General features: G+C 40.9%; 1 protein-coding gene across 3 annotated transcripts in view; it reads right to left on the bottom strand.

Annotated features, from left to right (window-relative positions):
- Positions 1-24,416, bottom strand: part of CMTM4 (CKLF like MARVEL transmembrane domain containing 4) — a 59,596-nt gene that overhangs the window by 19,413 nt on the left and 15,767 nt on the right. For all 3 annotated transcript variants that reach the window (XR_012154516.1, XM_073307964.1, XM_073307962.1), the window contains exon 2: positions 8,950-9,126. Coding sequence is in view for 2 of the 3 variants with exons in the window: in XM_073307964.1 (XP_073164065.1) it covers positions 8,950-9,126 (177 nt within the window). In the remaining variant the exon portion in view is untranslated. The remainder of the gene's footprint in view (positions 1-8,949; positions 9,127-24,416) is intronic.

Genomic DNA, 24,416 nt, shown 5'->3' with positions numbered 1-24,416 from the left:
ACAAAAAGACAGTCTCTGCACCAAACAGCTTACAATATAAGACAAGGACAACAGATGGATACAGACCAAAGGGGGGAGTTCAAAGAAACAAGTCAGTATTTGTCACCATGATAAGCAGTGGTCTCAGAACGCCAGCAGCCGGTTGTCATTTTTTTTTAATAGGCATCGTAGAAAAGGAGAGTTTTGGGAAGGTTGTGAAAGACCGTAACGAGTTAGTTTTGCAGATGTTTACGGAGGTATTGCCTTAGAACAAATTATACTCTTCCAGGAAACTGTACAAGCAGGGAATTACAATAGCGGCTGAGCAGATAAAGGTCTCATTAAAAAATGTTGTGATCCAATCTTCAGTCACACTGAATTTAACTGTGTGAGACCTACGTTACCACCCATTTCTTCAACTGTGAAATTAAGACAACGTTTTACTTTAATTGCATTTTTGAGTCTTCAGACTTCTTGTCCACTTCCTGAGGCAGGGCTGAATGACATAAGCAGCAGAGCAGGGCACAACAAAGCAGTGTCCAGGCAGCTGACAGAAGAGGCAATCCAAGATGCTCTAATGTGCTATTTAATCATCCCATAGTCTTTCACGTTTAAAAGTCAAGCATGGACAAGCAGAGAGAACCAGAGGCCTAACTGGAGTGGAGAGACTGAACAGAGGCTGTGAATTTGAAGAAGTCTGTTGCTGCTGATAGGCAGGAAGTAACTTCTGAAGAGCTGCAAAGGAACAGATAGGGAAAGAGCCTTTCCATTAAGCACTCCAGATTGGGTCCATTGCCAGGAGCTGGCCCTCTTGCCAGTGGTGGCAGCGGCAGCCACGTGCCCTCACCCACTCATCTCCAAACCTGAACACATGTAATTTTCCAGGAGAAATTCTGGATGAAAACAGTTAGACTGCACGAGCCATCAGAAGCTATGTAAAGGCAAATCACGTATTTTTAAAATTCATTTACAAGGATACTTATTTTATAGGGGCGTTTTTACAGAATCCTCCTCTTTGCCATTCAATTCTTGAAATCCAAAAAGCTTACATTTAACTATTTTAACTTCCATCTAAATGTATATAATCTGGAAAAGAAACCTGCATTTCAGTGGAATGAGTTTGTCAAAAACCTGTTATAGAAGTTTGAGGTCTACCACTCTCCCAGTTAGTTTCTGCAAAATAGAGAGCTAAAACTAACATTTCCTTTTAGCTTCATTTTCATTGTCCAATGTCTCTAATTCTTTCCCCAAACCATCACTTTACTTTACAAGGTTTGGACTGTTTTCTCCTTGTTCCTGTGTGTAGCTATCAATTTGACGTTTATACGCATACCAGTCAGTCTGCTGAACACACTCTCCCTGATCACCCCATAATTTTACTGTGTAGTCATGTTATTAAGCATCATATGATCACTTGCAGTGCAGTTACTAATGGAAACATGGTTTGCAAAGTAAAAATAAATCGTATAAAGAAACAACCAAATTAATGGTGTTAGAATCCAATTCCCACCCCTCTCACCTCCGTATTAATTTATTTTTACCCATGCAACAAAGAATGTATTCAAATACTGCAACTAAAAGAATTCAGGATTCATGTTAGAAATTTGTCCAAATGGGATGGGGTCCCACCCCTGGCAAGACAGTCAACAGCCAACATTTTCAGAAATGACTAATGATTTTGGGAGTTCACCACTTTCTGAAAATCAGGCCACTTTAAAGATATCTCAAATTGGGCAAATAGAAGAATTAGGTATCTGAAAAATCACTAGTTGCATCTGAAAATCTTGGCTAGTATTTTAAGGGACAAGACATGATTTTGTGGCATTGGAAGAGGCGAGCAGGGTCCGATGATTTCGTCCTTATATAGCTCTCGCCGTTTCTGGGTGTTTGCATACGCTTTGCAGGAAGCAGTGTTTCTTGTATAAGAGTGACAAATTGTGCCGTTTCACTGGCTTTGTTGTACACATCACTGGCAATAGAAGCCAAGTGCTAGTAGTACTCCTTGCATTTAAGCTAAAGTTTTACTAGGGCATCCTTAGCAGAAGAACGCACCACCCACGACAATTAGAAAACTGTGAAACATCTAATGGGGATGGTGCACCTAGAACACAAGCCTACAGCATATAATAAACCCTGACAATGGCTCATAAATTAAGAGCATGAAAATGATGCATCTTCTTAAAGGACATCGCTGTGACAGATATGGCAATTTCCTGCAGTATCCTGGATAAACTTTACTGAATTAAGTTAAACTTTACTCAATAAAGTTTATATATCATTTTGGGCCAGGGATTGTATGTAATTCCATAGGGGAGGAGGACTACAGCTCTCCAACAACTAAAAATAGTGAGCAGCGATTAGTCAAATTAACTCAGATTTTAACACCTCACAAGAGGTACCACTTCCTGGTGAGATTTGCATATCCTGATTCAAACTGGATTCTCTAGCAAACCAACAAAGAAAGGACTTTTGGATAAACAGCCTGAGTTTAAACTGACTCAGCGCCTGATCGCGCAAATGGACAGGACCTTCTATCCAAAGCACTGTACCAATCCTTCCTGGAAAGGGTTGGAAGAACTTGACCTATTGATGGGTGTGCTTGTTCTGAGCCCAGGTGGTTATGAACTTGTAACTGCAGAAAAACCCCTTGGTGGGTTTGAAGAATTGATCACCAGTCAGAGCCATTTTTGGAGCTGGGGTGATTTATGGTAAGCTTACTAGCATGAGTGCAGGTTATTTTATTGTTTTTAATATGTTTTCTCCATAGTGCTTTCACCGTAAGAATAAGTGAGCTTGCTTAGGAAAAGCTTATACCTACGGGCAATTATGCTATTTATAGCCTTTGAAGAGAAGGCAAAGCAGACCAGCTGAAGCACTCTGACTTGCTGGGGAATTCCCAATGTAGGCAGCAAACTGTGCAGTCTGGAAATACCCCACTCAGGAGGGAGAGAGAGACCCATGTCTCTGCCCAAGAGAGGTATGAATGGGGAGCCCAAATCCTAAGAACAGGTGCCTCTGCAGGACCATGGAGGCAGAATACAGGTATAGTTGCCCTGAACTGTGACAACCTCTTTCTTGGCAGAAATAAAGATTAAAGACAACTTTTGCAGGTTCCCATTCAATATCTAAAAGTAGAAAAAGTCTGGTGTTCTTTAAAAGTCTCCTCTGTGATGCTCTTTAACCTACAACTTCGTAATTGAGATATTTAAAGCCAAGACTGATATAATAAAACAGTTTCTTCAGAGCAACATCACTTATTTTGCTGTCACCTACTTGGACATTTGATCCCATTGTTCCCCTCTGCAGCTTTTCTAAAAAACTCTACAAACCTGCTGAAGCATGTTTTCAAGCAACATGAATATCCAGTGCTCAATCTTCATGTTCAATGAACCTGTGTTTGTTAACTGGTATTGGACACAGAATTGAGGGAAACAAGAGCCAACATTGCAATCCAGGCAGATTTGATGTTAAAAACCCTAATACATGCTGATCTTCTAATATGCTTGAAAATTGCTGGCTTTGTGTTTGTTTTAGATATAAACAAATCACTGACTAACATGAATAGATATAACCAAAGTCAGATACTCAACAGTATAATAAACATTCTAGTTGGAGCAACTAGTTATGTAAGCAGAAATTAAATGTGACATACTAAGTCACAAAGAAGTCCATTTTATTGATAGAATAACTAAAGATCTGTATCTGCAACAACTCTGCTTATACCCCCTCATCCAAGAGATTGCTGAACTTTAGCATGCTGGACTGCCTGCTACAGCAATTAATGATGATCTGCAAACTCACCACCCCCATCTTTACTGAGGAAGTCTTGATTTCTCTTAGTTCTGACAGAGACATTGTGGCTTTGGGAAATTATTGTAAAACTACTGCAGATCTCTGTAGTAACAATCGTCCTCTATGGCAACATAGGACAAGATTCTAATACTGAGACTATATACCTGGTAACCCAGGTGCAGGGCTTTCAAAACTTCTAGATTTTATGTTCTTTTGTTACATTTTCCACTCTTGGTCCTAACTAGTCATACAATCCTTGTTTGTGTTCCATGTCATTGTGTGTTTCAACATAGTTCTGCCAAACTATGACCCTCTGTATGCAAACCCACAACAAATTCCACTTGTACCTCACTTATGTATTTCACCCTGTCCAAGTAGCTTATGATTCAGATAATAAACAGATAATGAACACACTTTGCCAAATGTAGTTATACTAACCACTTTGTTATGAGTAATTTGTTTGAAACATTTCTAAGCAGTTACAATGCCTATGGAATATCTGGAACATGTGTAGAAGCATACATCACATTCCTTGATGCTACGTTCAAGTATCCTTGCAAAAGAGCATGAACATCTCAGCTGTGTATCACTGAGGGAAATGGAAATTTCCATGGTCATTTCCCCCAAGTCCTCACATCTCATGGTAATGTTGATAATCCTACGCAGTACAGAGGAATGACTGATCCATTTTTTTATCTCACTGTCACAGATATACAATTTTTAGCTCTTTCCAGAGAAGTTTCTTTCCTAGCTCCAGAAATCCCACGTTCCTTTCATAGACTGCATCTCAATAACATTTAGGTGGCAGTTGCATTTCTAATTAGGATGAAAACAAAACACTGTTGCTGAAATGGTTGAAAATGTAAGAGCCACAAAATGATGTATTTTGTAATATTTGCGTATCTATGCTAGATGTTAGCAGACTGGTGCATTTTTACCATAGACAGAGGAGCATTTTTTCTTATTGTAGTAAACACTGGTATTGCTAGTAAGGATTACTGTCACTAACAGGCTGGCCTAGTTATGGATAAGACTGGTGTAAGGGCACAGATGCAAATTTGCTCCCCAAAGAAAACATGATATTTGTATGCTGTACTCTTATGCTGTAGGCTATGGGTTTCAAGTACTATTTCAATGAACAGATAGAATGGGGGTTAAAACGAAGACATAGTCTCAATGTTTCCGGATATTAAATGAAAAAAGGTTATTTACTGAAAATCTGCATAATCTCAGTTTGCTACACCCAACCAGCAGCAGCTGATGCATCTTTGCTGGCACAGATGCCCAGTTTGCTACCATCTATGGCCCATGGTAAAATGCTGGGGCATTGATCAACTGATCCATAAAGAAAGACCAATTTTTACAACATACTACAGGGCCCATGGGAGTGGACTAGATGACCTAATTATTTTCTTCTTTAATTTCTAGGTTTATTGAGGATAAACTGTTTGCACAGGAAGTTTGTTATACAGATGGCTGCATCTCAGATAAGGTTAGGAAAGAGTCATAACACTACAAATTACTCAAAAGGCTAAAAATAATGTGGCATGTTTGAACCTCTGTACTGCCAGAGCAGCCTCTGTAACTATGTTACATTGAACTTCAAAAACCTTCAGTTAGCCTTTAGATAAGGAAACACCATCCTGAAATTGATGATTAACTGAACAGGTACTGAAACTAATGAAACTGTAAATAGATAGGAATATGCATGGGCTCCTGAACACTGTTGAGAAATGATGAAGGTTGTCATTATTGAAAATGCTTTTAGTAGATTGTGTCAAACATGAAAGGTGGCATAATTCCTAAAATAACTGTCAGATTATAGAAAAAGCACCACAATATTTTCTCTGAGAAAAAAATGTAAAGCACACAATCTGCCACATGAACAAAATACGGTTAATGTGTGTACAGCCTATATTAGAAACACCAAACATATTTCATCTGAAATTGCTGAATTGCATAAGACAAAATCAATGTAGCCAGAAAGCACAGATAAAATTCTTCTTGTACTACAGGGGCATCCTAACTTTGCCCAACTGTGCCAGGAGCTTGAAGGCCTCAATTTGCATGCATACCAGAGCAGCCAGGAGCTATCCTAATTATTAAGATTGCAGCGTAGAATTCTCCAGACCACAGGTCCCAACAAACTATCCTGCAAGTGCTTACCTCAACATGGAGAGCTGGGGAACAAGGATGGTCTTGGATTACTGGGAGTCAGCAATTTCCAGGTCTATTTGCAGCTCTGCCACAGACTTCCTGTATAACCTTGGAAAATTTGCATCTGTGCCCTTACACCAGTCTTTAACCCTTCTGAGGACTTGTCTACACTTGCAGCACTGTGCTGTAGTGCTTAGTGAAGATGCTACCTATGCCAACGGGAGAGCTTCACCCATCTGCATAGGTATTCCACATCCCCAAGAGTGATGTAGTTATCCTGACATAAATTGGTAGTGTAGACCAAGCCACAGTCTCAGTTATTATGTGGGTTATAAAAAGTACTTATCTCACAAGAGTAGTAGTGCAAAGTTTACTTGGTGTTTGTAAAACACACTGAAATACTTGAACAGAAAGTGCTATAGAAATGCTACTGAAGTATTACTGTATGTCTCTGTTGACCACACCTAGGTAGTGAAGCAAGGGCATCTGCAATCCACTCCATTTGTGGCCTTCAGGCTGCGCTCTGGCCACTCAATACAGTACTGTATACCTTATACTTCACTAAAATAGTACCTATGGGCAGACAGACTTCAGCATAGTGTTTTAAGACAAGACATAGAAATTTGGTCAAAATACCCTAGTCAAATCAGTTGAATACTAATAGTCTATCACAATTTCATACAAGGTAGGTCCATGCACTACACTGTCAGGTATTGCTACAAGCTCTCCCATGTCAAACACTACTGTGTATGTATGCAAATGTAGGGGAAGTATCTTCAGTAAGAATTCTTACTAAATCCAGTACTACAGATCATAACTACAATATAACTGAAATTATACCTTTTAGTTTGGGCAGATGGAATAAAGCCCTAAAATAAACCTTCAGTTCACTATTAGAACAGCAATACAATAAACCGAAAACCCAAACAAAACGCTCTATTTTTAGTTAATAGATTTTAAATCCCTTCTTTTCAAAGATCTCTATCAGAGTCTTATGCTAGAGATGGATTTCTCATTCTGAGTACAACTATATTTGTCATCACTTGACTATTCAAACCAGTAAGTACCAAGAGTGGTTGAAAGGACCTTGTACTTAAACAGTTCACATTTACTGCATTATTGGAGGGGGTTGGGGAGGGGCCTCAGGTCAACCTTCTCTACCCAAGTGCATTCATGATCCAGTCAAAATCCTCTTGCAAGCAGTAAAAGCACTAACTAACATGCAGGGCCAAATCCCACCATGATTTATGCTTATCTATACAAAACCACTGAGGTCAATGGAGTTACATGGCTGTACACGAGGGCAGTTCTGATCCACACATGCCGATTTATTTCTATCAGAATTTTTTTTTAAAAAAATAGATGTTCGGGCTTCTTCAAGAAGCAGTCTTTAGCTGAGTCATGAATACTATCTGTATTACCCAGCAGTCATTGTCAGGCTTGCTTCAGAGTAATATGCATGAAATCTAGTATTTACGCTACATCCTAGGCAATAATGAGGTCATCATAAGCAGAGCTGCCAAGTCTTATTTATCACACATGACTTTCTCGTGCAATTGGCAGCGCTACCCGACATTCCCACCTCACAGTGGAGACATCATGCATCCAGTTGGGCTACAAGAATGGCCTGCCATTGTTACTGTTGATTGTCAGGGGCCACTGTGGTACAAGCAGCCAGCCATCTCCCCTCTCCTTGCTGAATCATGGGTAGGAGCAGGCAGACCAGAATGGAGACAGAAGATGAGGGGCCCTGACACAAGCCCCATGTTTCCCCAACTTCCTTTCCTCCCAAAACTCATTCAGCTTACTACCCAGACACTATTCACCCTTATCCACCTTCCGACCCAGTCACTTCCTCAGAACCCCCTAGTATCCCCAGCCACTTTCCCCCATGCAGCTATGCATCCCCCAATTGCCAGTTTTTGTGCATCTCCATTTCCTACCACTAGCATGGTTCAGAACTGGATGTGTTGATGTTTATGGATATATGAAAGTTGTTTGCAAATATGCAAATTGTCTGTTAAGTAATTTGGAAAAAATGTCACACACTGAGCAGCAAAAATCTGGCAGCTTTGCTAAGGTTAGGGATGGCTGATCCACTGGGACTGCAGGCCTAAATGTACAACTGCAACAGCAACTTATAGTAGATTACTACAGTGCTGGTGATAAGACAGAACAGAGGCCAGAACAAAGGAGCCTATAGACTCATTTCCTCAGATGAGCTGCAAACAGATATGTCCAAAAGTTAATACAGAGGTAGGTGCTCAGTGGATCTACATGCTGACATACGTGCTCATTTCAGACAACCACGTCTAAAAGTTAGGCTCATAGCAAGCAAGAAAATGAAGATACACCCAGAATGAATGTGTGTTTCTGGCAATTTTTTCCCCACCCCCAAATTTCTTGTATTTGTGAACATGAAGACTGCTAGTCTGTTTCTTATAGTCTCTAGGTATGTAACCAAGTTAACTCAGTTGACTTCTTGCTGACAGTGCAATTTCCCCCCATAACAACACAATGCTTGCATTCATGTTTACAAGCGATTTAGCATATACCCTCACTCGGAGTGTCAAAAAACAGCAGCAGGTTATTACAAACGTATTTGCCATACATTTCAACAACTTTTTGTATTGATTTACAGATCTAATAAAATGGATTTCTAATTATTTTTTGGACAGCATTTCTCAAAGTTATACTGTTTAAGAGTATTTTTTTCCCACCTCAGACATAAATAATAAATGTTGGGACCACTAAAAAGGCTCTCTTTCAGAGGAGGAGAAATTGCTAGAAGACAATTCCAGATTTATTTAATTTAACATCCCATAATCTCATTACATTTTCAAAGACTCACTACGCCGTGGGTGTTCATATTGGACACAAGTAAGATATATATTTTACTCAGTATACATAGCATTTATTCAGGATCTTAAATTTCAGTAAAAGACGGGCAGAGTTTAAAGAACAAACTTAAAATGTTTATTCAGCTATTTTTACAATATGAAGATTTGGATGAGAACTTACTGTAAGATTCCAGTTGATCTGTGGTATTCTTGTGTGAAGATTTAGACTGAACATAAGCAATAAAGCTCCAGTAACTACAAATGTGCTACAGCTCACAAACTCAAAGAAATAAAGGCCTTGGCAAGGGGAGCATTCCATGATGGTCTCTATGCAGATGAATGCAATCAGTGCCAAAACCTAGGGAAAAAAACAAATGGAAAAAATATAAATAGATTTCCACATTTTGAAAATAGCCACAAGTATTCCTGAAATTTCCATTGGGAACATGATCAGTTTACTCTCAAGAATGTACAATTTTAGTTTAGAATAGGGCACTACTTGAAAGCAAGAATAAATGGAATTAGGGCAAGACTTTTTGGGTACTTCGTGTATTACAAAACTTGTAGTAACAAAATTATACTGATCTAAAGTCAACGAAGCCACTGGTCCTGGGCTATCGAAAAAAGAACTCTCTTTTCTAAGCCCAACAGTATAAAGTGTAAACGATAAAGCAAACATTTTATTTCCTTTTTAAATTCTTCATAAGTCTTTTCAGAATTTGTCTTTTAAATTCTTCATATGTCTTTTCAGAAAATATCCAACTGATTTTGCTTATTAGTACCAACAACATCCGGATCAATACCATTTTAAAATGCCTTTTCCCATTACATTTATTTCAAGGGTCAGTCAACTTAAAAATCTAGTCAGTTTAAATAAAAATTTTAGAATAGCTTCAAATGTTCTCCATGAACCTCACCCTATCGTTATGATTTGAAATTCCCTACTTCTGCAAATACTTAATTCCCCTCCCCCCCCCGATCCTTTGTTGTTGAGTTACAGCCTCACATAGAGAAAAAGAGTCTAAAGTCCTGATCCTGCAAATGCTTACACTCTTTAAAGTTTGTGCAGGGAACAATCCCATTGAATTCAATGAAGGTGTAAAGTTAAGGACATGCATAAGTCCTAAGTGTTTGCAAGACTGGTGCTTAGCTGACTATGCAGAGGATAGAGTGAAATATACTCCATAAAATGAACAAAACTAAAATATTAGAAAAAAGGAATCTCTCAGATATAGTAGTCTTAACCATAATAGGTATAATTCAGGCATAAATGCAATTTTCATGTTGACAATTCCCCTTTAAAAATAACTTGTGGAAAAAAAATTGGGCAGGTGCCTTCTTGGTTCTTTGTATGTTGTGAAAATTTGGGAACTTTATCTGTTCAGAGTAAGAATCCTGGTTTTACTATGAAATTATTAGAAAATTGCTTTATCAGGGAAAGCCTTTAGGTGAATGTGGAATCCATTCCTTACTGACAAGGACTGAGTACCAACAAGGCACAATGGAGAGTCAACCTTAACAACTGCACTCTGACTGAACCACTGGTATGCTAAGGAGGCTGGCTGGAGCAGGGAGAAGTTATTTCCTTCAGCTTGTCTGCAGTGGGCTGAAGAAGCGAAGATGGAGAACACCAGCAGCAGAACAAAGGAACCAGGTGTTGGTAGGGGGCTGCAACAAACTTGAGAGACTCTCTGAGGCAGGGACAGGAACTTTGGGCAGGAGAGGGGAAAGAGAGAGGCAGGTTTTCATACCAGGGAAAGCTGTTTAACTGCAACTGGCCAGTCAGAGAAAGCTGACCTAGAGGGAGGCTCCGTGTCTTTGAAGGGAAGTCATAAGCTGGAGAGGAAGGATTGTAGTCACCCCAGAGGATTCTTCCCAAGCCCAAAGAACACTTCAGAGCTGTGAAAAACCTGAGGCAGGGAAACGCCTAGAGGTGTGTTTATTATTTTACATGGATCTGTGTTTCTCATGCTATTAGGTAAAGAACAATGGTGTTTTAGAATCCTGTGCCAAGTCTATCTGTGTCTGTTCACTTCACTATCACATGCCCCTGAAGAGGTAAACTGTAAACCCAGGGTTCCAACATGGCTGGAGTTCTGGGAGAGAATATGTTTAAACTGCAATGGAGTCTAAGGGGCCAGCACGGTCCCAGGGGCTAGGCAGTTGGTCTGTGGGGTCTCCGTTCTCAGAATGGGATGCTAGACAGAATCTGTATCCCAATAGCATGCCGAGAGACCCCACACCAGGGACAGTGTGTGGACTCCATTCCGACTCTGGAGGCTTAAAGCACAAGGGGCCCAGTGAGGTGGATCCCCTCATAGCAGTCGAGTGAGTGTCCAACAGGAGTTGAACCAGATCTGTGTCATATATAACGGCCTGAAAGGATGTTTGATTTTGATTACCCGCCTCACTCCAAAAAAAGGTGTTCCCTCCCCCGCTTCTCAGAAATTCTGTTTAGCCTGGAAGATCCTACAGTGACTGGAGAACTAGCAAGATAACATCACTAGAGTCCTAAGAGATGAAAATTAAGCAACTATGGGGAGGTGGGAGTTTTTAGTCAGACTGTTTAAACTCTATTTCTGTGTTAGTTTCTAAATGTAAAACACTAGGAGAAATATAACTTTCAAGCCTTCTTTATATATCAAACAGCAAAGAGTACCAAAAGACTATTGGACCCATAACAGAAGGGGAAATTCTATCCCCACTGAACTTAATTGCAAAACTTCCAGAGACTTCAATGGGGCAATGCTGTGCATACAATTCTCTTCCCATATTCTTACCCTAGACTCTAAACACTGAGTCAGTAATTACAACTTTGGCAAACACTATATAACTCTATTCCAAGCACATACTTTTCTCCTCTGGCCTGCCTCAAGGCTAGTATCACCAGTTTCATCAATTCAGTCAGGCATGATCAGGACTTAATCAGACTAGCACTTTTTGAAGTGCTCTCCCATTTCAGCTCTCACAACAATTTCTGTGAGGTCCTCACATCTGTTGTAGTTAGAAATGTTAAGTTAACCAGGGCAAGGCAGCTATGGGATCGTAGGACTTCTGCCAAAAGGAATGAGTTGGTGAAAACAGAATTGTTCATGTCCAATATCCCTTCCTACACTGGTTTTAGATATCCTACATGATTTTCTGTAATTACTGCCTAATGCCTTTAGAGATTTTAAAAAAAGAAAAACATGAATATTTTATGTTCTGTTCTTTGTTCTCCCTCTATAACTTCTCTAAAACATGGTCCTTGATTAAGGCAGAGACTCACCTCTCCTCATCTGAGAAACCCTATTGTGAGAGGAAAGATGGTCCAGTGCTTAGGGCACTAGCCTGGGACTCAGGAGACATGGGCTCAATTTTCTGCTTTGCCACAGACTTCCTGTGTGAACTTGGGCAAGTCTCTGGTTCCCAGTTCCCCATCTAAAACAGAAATAATAGGACTTCTCTCCCTCAAATGGATGTCCAGGGTAAACACATTAAAACTTGTATGATACTAATGTAATGGGGGGGCATATAAGCACTTGCAGGACACGTATAAAACTGAAGAATTAAAGTTAGCCTAAGTTTAATTAAGAAAATAACATTTTCTTATAGTTCGTGGCCAGGAGGGAAAAGGTCCTAATCAGCAGGTCAATGAAGGCTGTGAGAATAGTAAATATTACCTGTAGTATGGGAAGGACGTATGGTTCCAAAAGTAAAAGAACTGCAGTAACAAGACAAAGAAAAACAATCTTAAATAAACAAGCTCAAACCTTTACCACTGTTCTGCTGGTAAGCAAGGAGGGAGGAAGAAGATAAGAAAGGAAAGGCCTTGGGAAGAAAGGAGGCTGTGAATCTTATCTAGATTAACACTAGACAAAAGGGTAAATTGTCTCAAATTGGTTTTTAGCTGAAGTCAGTACAGTAATTGGCAATGCCATCACTTGTTTGTGAAAGGGTATAAAAAGCAAACTCTTAAAGGGGTTCATTGCTAATACCTGCCTGACCACGTTGGAGCCAACCAACATGGGTCTAAGCACCCCAGGTTTAGCCTGTTTGTAAGTATCTTGATCAAATGCTTATAAATGTTTTGTTACTGTTTTGATGTAGTAAATTGCTTATTAGTTAGGCTTTTTAGGTATGTTTACAGCTGTTGTATAAATACCATTTGGCTTTTGGATTTAATGAAGGAATTATTTTATTTAAATTTAATTTATGGTTAAATTAGTGTTTGATGGTTTCTGTATCAATATCAATAATTTCAAGGAAATTCATATTATGTCTTGTTTCTGTCTACTTCTTCATTGTGGTGTGACTATATGTTTAGATTTAAAGAACAACATAGGCACTTACTAAGACTCAACTCAATCCAACCCTTACAAACACAATCTCTCCATCACTACTACAAAAAACACCTAAGCAAAAAAGTCCAGTCACAAAAAGTCACAATCAATTTCTGCTAGCTCAGGTATGTCTACACATGTTGCAATCACAGGTATGTCTAAACAATATTTTAGAACTGAGCACAGTGTAAACAAACATGTTAAAACACTGAATATAACTGCAAGGTTTGGGTCCAACCTTGAGGTCAAATAGCAGAAAGAAAACCTGTCAATCACAGTGGCTATATACAAAAGTCAGACTTTGATGTGAAGAGTCTGCTAAACTAAAAGCAGAATAGTCTGCCGGGAGGTGGCCTGATCTTGCATTATGAACACATAATAAAGTCTAACATTACTGTAAATAGCTGCCTCACAATTGACACTAATTTGAATTACTAACTTCAAAGGAAGAGAGCGCTTTTATGAACCTTCAATTTATTCATGAGCATTAATATCAAGCTTTTGCAACTAAATTTGAGCTGTTAATTGGCTAAATTTTAAACTCTTTTAGAAGTTCCATTGAACAGCCTCACACATCATGATTTATATAACTGCAGTCGAAAAACAGCTCCAAGAGCCTTTTTAAAATGCTTTCAAGTGTTTTATATTATAATAAATGTATTTTACAACATTCTCTAGATAGATTACAGTACATGATTCTGTGCAATTCTAACCCCATTCCTAAAGTATACACAATACATAATTGTGCCACAGTAACCAAAAAAATTCGATAGGAGGGGCTAAAAACTGGGTCAGATTGATCATTACAACCGGCAACTACCGTGCAGCATATGGAGTCTTTTTGTTCTGCTGATGAACTAATTTTCCCATATGTATTCATCTCAACAGTAAGCTTAAAAGGAAACCATCGCCTTTATACAAAATTAGAGACAAACATACGGTAAAAGACACCTAGGATGATGAATTTTGCACGAAATGTGTTAATTTCCTAGTCCTGAGTTATGACGTATAAGAAAGTACTAAAACTTGAGCAATTATTACTTGTAGACTGCACTTTATTAGGAGAAAGGGCATTTACATGTGACACACACTCTTTTAAGTAAAGTGCTATTCCTATATAAATGGACTGAAAACAAAATCATGTGGTGTTAGCATAATCATTTAAGCAAAATGTTATTGCATTAACTTGGAATTATGCATGTTTTCTCAGTGGGCCAACACTGACCTTTCTTGGAGGAAAAACATGATTAAAAATTGATAAAAAGGAATTGCAGCTGCTTCATCTTAGGGTACAAACATTGAAAGTAAAGTTAAAGGTGAGACTTTCAAAAGCATTCAAATGTTGGCATAACTCTGCTCCCACTTAATGGAATTTTACCACTGCCTTTAATGGAAGAAGAGTTAGGCCAACACCTAACCTGTGAAAAATTGGAGTATCCCTACTCTCAGATCCAGTGCATGGCCTAAAGCAGTCAGGTTCATCCATTACAGAGAAAGTCCTTCTGAGCCCCTGTACCCTTCAGCTGGACCATGCTCAATCACTTGAGATGATGCACATGCAATTTGGTCAGCACAAGGAGCTGCAAGAGGCTTGCACATGTTAAGTGAGAATGGAATCTTTCAAAATTTTAGCTGCTGAAAGTCAAAGAAGTCTCTAATAAGCACATGGAAACTGCAGCTTTTCAAGGCCTTAAAACTTGGCCAAATTTTCATAGGGACGGCAAAAGGCACAACCCGAAAAATAAATAAATAAATAAATAAATAAATAAAAAGCCATTTCCTGCCAAATTTCAAGTTCCTGCTCCAAAGCATGGGGTATTAGAGCAGTTCAAAGAAAAAGGTCACAGGAATATATATTTTAAACCATGGGCAAAACAGTATTTCCCCCCAGTCTTGTTTTCAGAAACAGCTGAACCATTTTGCCTAAAATTTAAATACATAAATAAATAAAATAAAATTCTGCCAGACATGAAAAATTTAAGTTCAAACTGTTAAAGATTAGCAAAGTTAAAAGCAACTGAAAAACAGCACTATATAATGGGATATGTCAGACAACGTTAATAGTTAGTGCTACCAGCCCAGCCGGAAATAAGGAAAACAGGAGTATAAAATGTCTTCAGACACTTAGTTTTATAGAGAAGTTATTGGAGAATAAAAATGTAAGGATTAAGCTACAAAGAAAGTGGAGAGGAAAATTTTAAAGAAAAGTACGTTAGTGGGCAGAGGGTTCTTTCAAGCTTCCTCTACCCGTTGCAGGCAGAAATCTTATGTTTTTCAGTAGAGGGCCAGAGGATTTTGAAGCTATGTTAGTCTATGGGCAGGTCTACACTACAGCCGGGATTGACTCTCTGAGATTGATCCACCAGCGGTCGATTTAGCGGGTCGAGCAAAGACCCACAAATCGACAGCAGATCGCTCTCCAGTTGACCCCTGTACTCTACCCCCGACGAGAAGAGTAAGGTAAGTTGACAGGAGATTTTCTTCCATCAACTCCCTGTGGTGTAGACCCCATGGTAACTCAACCTAAGGTACGATGAGTCCAGCTACTTTATTCACGTAGCTAGAGTCGTGTAGCATAGGTTGACTTACCGTGGTAGTGTAGACATAGCACATGACTGCCAGACTGGCTGCACAGTGCTCAACTCTGCCCTACACTAAGACTGGTTGCTGCAATAAACTGCAGCTTTCATTCTATTTTGCAGTGGATTTCAATATGTGGGGTTTTTAAAATGCTGGACTCTCAGCATAGAAGAAAATTACTCTTGCAAAGGAGTCAAATGCCCTTGGCCAAGTAAATGGATTACAATTGCATCAGTTACACATACAATAATTTATTTTGTCTTAAGTGAAATAATAAAACCTGTAGCAACAGACACCAAACTTGAACAGGAGCTTTTTGAAGATTATTAGTGGCACATTTCCCTATCAATGATAAAATTTACTGTGTGCTTTATTTTTGCGTATCAAACAACTTAAGCACTAAAAATAAAGGGTGGTTCTGTAATGAAAACAGAAAGTAAAAAGCGCGTTTTCCTGTTTATCTAAAAGCACCACAGAAAGCCTTATTGTCTGGTTAAATGACATAATTGCACATGATTTCAGAAAAACCACAAAATGGCCAGCATTTTTTCTGCCTGAAAAATACCCACAAAATTTTAGTAATACTGTCACACTACCAAGACATTTTTTATTTCCAGACTGTTTAGATTAGTGGTACAGTACAATACATATATACAGTATACAAGGAATAAATTGCTTTTACAAAACATTTAAAAAATCTAAAAAAAAATAAACTTTTTCTTGCATTCAAATACAGATATATTGTTTTCATTTTACTTGACCCAGTGGTCCTAACTCAATGTATGAAATCAAGTCTCACGCCTTGTAAAGCACATGCATTTCCCACATTTAAAACAGCTGGTACAAACATGAATATTTTGGATATTATGACTAACACAGTACTGCTTCTCCAGCAAAAAAAACACCTTTTACCCTAAGCAGAAGTATGATTGATTTCCTGCCCACTCCTACTCTGTATCACTAAGGGTATGTCTACACTATGAAATTAGGTTGATTTTATAGAAGTCAATTTTTAGAATTCGATTTTATACAGTCGATTGCATATGTCCACACTAAGCGTATTAAGACAGTGGAGTGCATCCTCACTACCATGGCTAGCATCAACTTACAGAGCAGTGCACTGTGGGTAGCTATCCCACAGTTCCCGCAGTCTCCGCTGTCCATTGGAATCCTGGGTTAAGCTCCCAATACCTGATGGGGCAAAAACATTGTTGCGGGTGGTTTTGGGTACGTCGTCAGTCGCCCCCGTCTTCGTGAAAGCAACGGCAGACAATCGTTTCCGCCTTTTTTCCTGGGTTACCCATGCAGACTCCATACCACAGCAAGCATGGAACCTGCTCAGCTCACCATCACAGTTGCTGTTGTGGGCAAGTCTCCTGCGGGGGCTGCTGTGACCTAAGTAGCCACTGCAATCATTGCCGTTCTGTTATCAAAGGTAGTGACTCTGGGAAATGTGCGGGCCTTTTTAGATTTTAGGTGCATCATATTCCTGTCCTTTGTCGCTGATGAAGAAGTCTTGCAGCCATACATTCCAGTCCGGTTGGTGCTGTAACACCCCATAGCACTTCTGTGGTTGACACATGTAACAGCTTCAGGGCTCTTGCTCTTTTGCCTTGGCCGAGGTACTTTGCCCTACCAGGATCTCCAAGCATTCGACACAGAAGCACCTGCAGCAGCTGGCATTGCTACCCAGCAGCAGTGTGGGTGCCTTTGCAGCAGATGGTGCAGTAGGACTGCTCGCAGTCCTCGTCCATGGTGTACGGCTCCACCGCTTCTGCTGCAACTCTGCTCTCCTGCGCTCCTTGCTCCCATGGTTCATGAAGCCTGGACAGTAGTAAGGAACAGTTCAACTATAGGCTGAACAAGTGCAGAATAGTGGTAGAATGTGCCTTTGAATGTTTAAAAGCTCGCTGGCGCTGTTGGTCAGACCTGAGCTGTAGCTCACGAAAGCTCATGCTCAAATAAATTGGTTAGTCTCTAAGGTGCCACAAGTACTCCTTTTCTTTTTGCGAATACAGACTAACACGGCTGTTACTCTGAAACCTAACATTCCCATTGTTATTGCTGCTTGCTGTGTGCTCCATAATATCTGTGAGAGTAAGAGGGAGACATTTATGACGGGGTGGGAGGTTCAGGCAAATCGCCTGGCGTCCGATTTTGAGCAGCCAGACACCAGGGCGATTAGAAGAGCACAGCAAGGCACGATGCACATCAGAAAGGCTTTGAAAACTAGTTTCATGACTGACCAGGCTTCGGTGTGACAGTTGTGTGCATTTCTCCTTGATGCAAACCTGCCCCCTTTGTTGATTTTAATTCCCAGTAAGCCAACCATCCTCCCCCCTTCGAAATAAAGTAACTATTGTTTTGAAACCATGCGTTTTCTCTTTATTAATTAAAAAAAAAAAGAGATAACAGACAAGGTAGCCTGGGTGGGGTGGTGGAGGAGGGAAGGACAAGGCCACATTGCTTATTGTAGTCACACTAAAAATCAAACTGTTTAAATGACAGGCTTCTGTTGCTTGGGCCGTCCCCTGGAGTGAAGTGGCTGGGTCCCCGAAGCCTCCCTCACCACGTTCTTGGGCGTCTGGGTGAGGAGGCTATGGAACATGTGGAGGAGGGCAGGTGGTTATACAGTGGATGCAGCGGGGGTCTGTGCTCTTGTTGGCTTTCCTGCAGCTCCAACAGATGCTTCATCGTCCGTTTGCTCCCCCAACAGATGCTTCATCATGTCCGTTTGCTCCCCCATTAGCCTCAGCATCACGTCCTGCCTCCACTCTTCGCTCTCACTCAATTCTTTCCTGGCTTCTGCCACTGAATGCCTCCATGCATTAAGCTGTGCCCTATCAGTGCGGGAGGATTGCATGAGCTCAGAAAACATGTCATCGAGAGTGCATTTTTTTCGCCTTCTAATCTGCGATAACCTCAGGGACGGAGATGACGGGGGAGCGTAGAAACATTCTACTCTCTATGATTCTGGGGGGACTGCAGGGTCACCTGTGCTGCTGAGTTCACCACGCTGACCAAACAGGAAATGAAATTCAAAAGTTACCGGAGCTTTTCCTGTGTACCTGGCTAGTACATCAGAGTTCAAAGTGCTGTCCAGAGCAATCACAATGGAGCACTCGGGGATAGCTCCCGGAGGCCAATACCATCGATTTGTGTCCACACTATCCCAAATCAACCCAGCAAGGTCGATTTTAGTGCTACTTCCCTCGTCGGGGAGGAGTACAGAAGTCAATCTTAAGAGCCCTTTAGGTCGATGGAACGGGGTTGGTTGTGTGGACACAGTCATTTTTAAATTGACCTAACGCGGCTAAATTTGACCTAACCCCATAGTGTAGACCAGGGCTGAGGCTATGGCTACACTATGCAGCTTTTAGCAACATGGCTGTGCCACTAAAGCCATGCCACTAAAAGGCGTCCAGTGTACCTGCTGTTTGTCCGCAGGAGAACTCCTGCCAACAAAAATCTTTCACCCCCCATGAGCAGCAGCGGCTTTGTCAGCAGGAGAGCACTCCTGCCGACAAAGCGCTGTTCATACCAGCGCTGTTCGTCAGTAAAACTTTTATCATTTGGGTGTGTGGTTTTTTTTAAAACACCCCTGAATCACAAAAGTTTTGCCGATGAAGTGTCAATGTAGACAAAGCCTAAGATTCAAAAACTCAGTTACCATGACTGCAAAGAGCTTGAACTCTGCAAATAAATTTGGGATTCTATTCCTAAACCTGGAAACTTTAGGGGGAAGGTATTAAATAAAAAGGAAAGGTTCTGCAAGCACTAGCAAGTCAGCATCTTAAATAAACTAAATTGTGTTCAAGGTACACAAAAGAAAATAATGAGCAAGGCCGAAGAGACCAAAGCCAGAATCCTGAATTCCACCTCCTCTGAATTTTTTTTGGTGGTGGTGGAAGTAACATAGTTAAGTTTAAATCTCAAGAGCCTAACCACACTCTTATACAGTTTGGTGCCAAGCTTGATCCAGATCTGTAAAGTGTTTCATTTTCTAGTTCCAGTTTGGATGTGATAACAGCTGTAAAGTTTCCACCATTCAAGGTTATGGAAGTCTTGTGAGTTCAGCTGATCAAGTAGTATTTCCACCATGTTAGACCAAATTTACTCAACAACAGTTTCTAAGATTTGGGCACTGCCAGCTCCAACCACTTCTCCTGATTCAGCTTTAAACCTCCTCCAAATATAATCCAGACTTGGGCCCTATCCATCTATCTCTCAGACTTACAAACCTCATACAGAAGGGCTAATATTTTCGTGCTTCTAAAGCCAGACCAACATTTTTAGGGTGTGCTACAGGGAAAGGACATATGTGGGAAGCTGTCAGTTTTATCAGGTGTTGTTTTTTTTAAACAATTTGTAGAAGGAAGCAGCTTTTTTGTCAATATAAGAAAGTTTACATGCAGCTTATTTCCAAATATACCATTACCATGGAGGATAGCTAGTCTGCTAGCAAGGTAACTCAATCTTATATAGCACTTAACAGTCCTACAAGAAAGGTTCTTTGGAAAGTCCATATTCAACTACTACGTAAGTCCTTTACATAAATAAAAGAGCTACAAAAAGCCAGCCGTGGCCTGTAAACAGTATGTATATGAAGATGCTATTTTAACAGCAGTGGTGTTTTGCTAAACTTAGGTTAATAGAAGTCTCTGCCACAGTGCACAATAATTACACTAAAACAAATTTATGTACAAGTTATGAATTCTGGTTAATTTTATGAAATTGCTGTATTGTTGAATGCCTCGATGTGTAGTATGTTAGCCATAGACAAACAGGGCCCCTGACATATGTCACCCTCATCCCGCAAAAGGCTAAAAACCAAACCAAAAGAAGCTGTTAGCCTTAATGTCTGGGCCTGGCTAAACAATGGGTATGCTAAGAAGGGTGCCTGAGCTGGAAGAAATAGTTCTACTCAGGTGATCTGAAGGGGATGGAGTTAGTGTTGCCAACTTTCTACTCGTACAAAACCGAACACCCTTGCCCAGCCCCCTGCGCTCCTCCGAGGCCCCGGCCCTGCTCACTCCATCCCCGGCTCCATGTGTTGCTTGCTCTCCCCACAGTCATTCTCTCACTCATTTTCAGATGGCTGGCTCAGGGGGTTGGGATGTGGGAGGGGGTGAGGGCTCCGTCTGGGAATGTGGGCTCCAGGGTGGGCCAGAAATGAAGAGTTCAGGGTGTGGGATAGGGCTCTGGGCTGGGGGTGCAGCAGGGTGCTCCAGGCTGGGATCGAGGGGTTTGGAGGGCAGGAGGGGATCACGGCGGGGGCAGGTGGTTGGAGTGCAGGGGAGATGAGGACTCCGGCTGGGGCATGCAGGCTCTGGGGTGCAGGAAGGGGCTCCGGGATTGGGGGGAGGCTCAGGGCTGGGGCAGGGGCCTGAGTTTACCTTGGGAAGCTCCCAGGTAGCGGGGCTAAGGCAGGCTCCCTGCCTGTCCTGGCTCCACGCTGTGCCCCGGAAGTGGCCAGCAGGTCCAGTTCCTAGGCGGGAAGGGGGGCCAGGAGGCTCTGCGTGCTGCTCTCGCCTACAGGCACTGTCCCCCCAGCTCCCATTGGCCAAGGTTCCCGGCCAATGGGAGTGTGGAGCCAGTGCTCAGAGCGCAGGCTCTGCACAGAGCCCCGTGGACCCCCCACCTAGAGCCAGACCTGCTGGACGCTTCCGGGGTGCAGCGTGGAGCTAGGACAGGTAGGGACAAGCCTGCCTTAGACCCACAGCACCACCGACTGGACTTTTAACAGCCCGGTCTGCAGTGACGATCGGAGCTGCCAGAGTCCCTTTTCGACCAGACATTCTGGTTGAAAACCAGATACCTGGCAACGCCTAGATGGGCTTTGAAGAAATAGACACTTTCCAGAAGCATGACAAACAAACCCAGAGGGACTGAGGGACAGAGGAACAAAGACATGGTTTCATAGAAGGGGTGTCGTTTTCTAAATGTGGGACCAGCTGAGGAAGATGCAAAGGATGCTCAAGAGTGGTGAGGAACCTGAAGCAGGGATGGCAAACAGGTGTTTTATCTAGGTTTGTACATCTCTTGTGCTATCTAAAGTAAACAGAAATTGATTTGGGAATCTTTTGCAAAGTCTGTATGTTACATGCTTAATCTACATTTCACTTGTCCCTGAACTGTAACCAAAATGCTCACAAAGGTTGGAACTATGGTAAAGGGTGTTGGTAAGCACCTGCGGTGTTTATGGTGGTCAGCACTGATTCCGGGGGCAGGTCCATTAAGATAAATTTGGGGTGATCATGTTCTTGGGTCCCCATCCCCTCCCATTTCTTTATTTACACAGACATTACAAATGTTTGGCGGAGCCCTGAGCCTCACGGCCCTAGAACAGGGCCCTGCTCTCACCCTCCACCCCCCATTTCCACTTTCTCGTCAGCCCTGACTGGGGGTATAAGTATAAATGAGGTCCCATTTCCATGGAGGGGAAGCAGACAGAGAGCACATGCCCAGGATGTGTGCCAGAGAGGTCATGTGCTGGAGCCTACTCAGACTCAGGAAGTTTAAAGCACACAGGTCTAGCCTGATGGGACCCAAACACAGCAGCCTGGTGAAAGTCTGGCTGGAGGAGCTTTGCCAGGGCTGTGACACTGACATTAATCCAAGTGTCTTATTTTAGCAGGACTCAAAAAAAGATTCTTGACTGAGGTGGAAACAGATTACTTTTAAAAATGTAAATCACCAATACAACTGGAAAGAAAAAAGTGCCCAGGTGCAGAAATGAGTTAGTTTCTGTTAAACAGTGTTCTGCATACGGTTTGGAAGCTTCTCAGTTCTGAATGTCCTTGTTTTTCCTTCACTGGCAGACTTGTTCCATTTTAAATAGTATTCATAAAATAGTATTGTGCTATAAGGGAATATTTAACTTCCCTAGTGGCCTAATGTCAGGGAAATTTTTAATGTACAGACACAGCTGTTTCCTTCATCATGAACCCAAATAACTTCCCTAAACTTTTGGCATGTTACAATTGTACATTATTCTAAGCAAATCCTCTAACATTGTATACAATAAGTTCACATTTTTAACATCACAACTGTCTGCATGTGGAAGGCTACAGGTTTATACTATTGCTGCATGCCTTCGCCCTTTTGGAGCTGTCACCATTTAGTTCAATGCCTAAGACCAGAACTTTGAACCAACAGCCTCTGTGGCTAATGTACCTATTGGAATTCACCTCCATCACTATATTTGGACCTTCGGGTCATCCATCTCTGCAATCATGATGATCTGTATTAGGATCTTGAATCCATAGTTACCTGCCATCACCCATACTGTTGTCTACAGCAACAAAGATGCTGATATTTCTCCTTTGAAATTTCAGGAGGTGCTACATTTCACTCACAATTGTTCTTGCACAACTCATATCATTTTGCTCAGAAGACCAAAGTTTTGTCTTGTCTTGTTTTGCTTAGTTAAGCCCCACCTAAAATCAACCATTTGTCCGAGCAAAGTTAAAGTCACTCTCCCATTAACTCAAATTTTACTTTGTACCAGTTCTGCCTGCAGTTTAACCATTGAAAACTATTCAAATTTTTTGCCACAATTTGAATAACATTGGTCTACACGTCCCTCAAACACACACAAACGCTAGATACAAATTTGTCACAAGGGTGTTCATACATTGCTTCAGTGTTGCATTACATATTGTCACAGTTATGCTGATTCATTCCCTTGTCTCTTCTTCACTCATGTCCAGCTGTAAGAGCTATGACATCTGAAGAATAAAATGTTTTATCAGAAGTCCTATTTGCACTAGGCATTAGTGAAAAATAAGAGACAGATATATGGGATTGGAGAGTATTTTTATTAATGATCACATACATTCCCTACTAAATAATAAGTTTTGAAAGTTTGAATACTGTAGTTCTGAAATAGTATGAAATAATCGACTATCATAAAATAAGTCTAAATAATTGGCTTCTTCCAGGATTCTTTTGAAACAAATGATAGTATCTCTTCATAGTGATCAAATTAGTACAGCTTTACTTTGCCATTTAAATCTGAGTTGGAATTAAGACTTGGAACTGAGTTGGAATTAAGACTCTAGGCCCTAGGCTGATGAAGAATGTGTACATAATGGTGCAGACTCAGTCTTTCAATAAGAAGAGGTGGCCAATTGCTCTATTCCTTGATGTCAGCTGCCAACCAGCCTGAAAAAAGTAGCGGTACTGGTTTCTGAAGGAGCTACCTACCTGCATGCCAGCTTTATTGAAGTAATAGGGTATGATAACAATTGACCACAGGACGGAGAGAGTGGAAAAATGCGGTCTACAAGACTGAATTAAAAACACGTTACCATTAACACTCTTTTTTACAGTATTAGGAGACACAAGGATGGTTCCTATGTAAAGCTTCAGACTAATTGTGATTTTATCATCAACTGCCCTGTCTTTACATCTTCTATATTAACTAGGAAAGATGGGCAGCTTCCAGGAATAAACGGTCAATATGACCCTTGCTGATGATTAACAGAATCTATAAACTTCAGAAATAATATCGGTATCTGAACTAAAGCCCTGTGATGTCCATGGCAGTCTTTAATCAGTCCTAAAATGAAGAAAACATTTTAAAATCTCAATATTCTTCTGGACAAATTAGATCATAGCAATATAACTTCATTTATATTATGAATTATTGCCTGCACTCTGTTTTATCATTTAATTTGGAACCCGTTTATAACACAATATTGTTTTCTCCATATATTAAAAAACAGAGGTATAGGCACAATAC

This window comes from Lepidochelys kempii, chromosome 12 (assembly GCF_965140265.1).
Source record: "Lepidochelys kempii isolate rLepKem1 chromosome 12, rLepKem1.hap2, whole genome shotgun sequence".
NCBI lineage: Eukaryota > Metazoa > Chordata > Testudines > Cheloniidae > Lepidochelys > Lepidochelys kempii.
The sequence above is the reverse complement of the archived record's forward strand: the minus strand, read 5'-3'. Positions and strand labels throughout refer to the sequence as shown.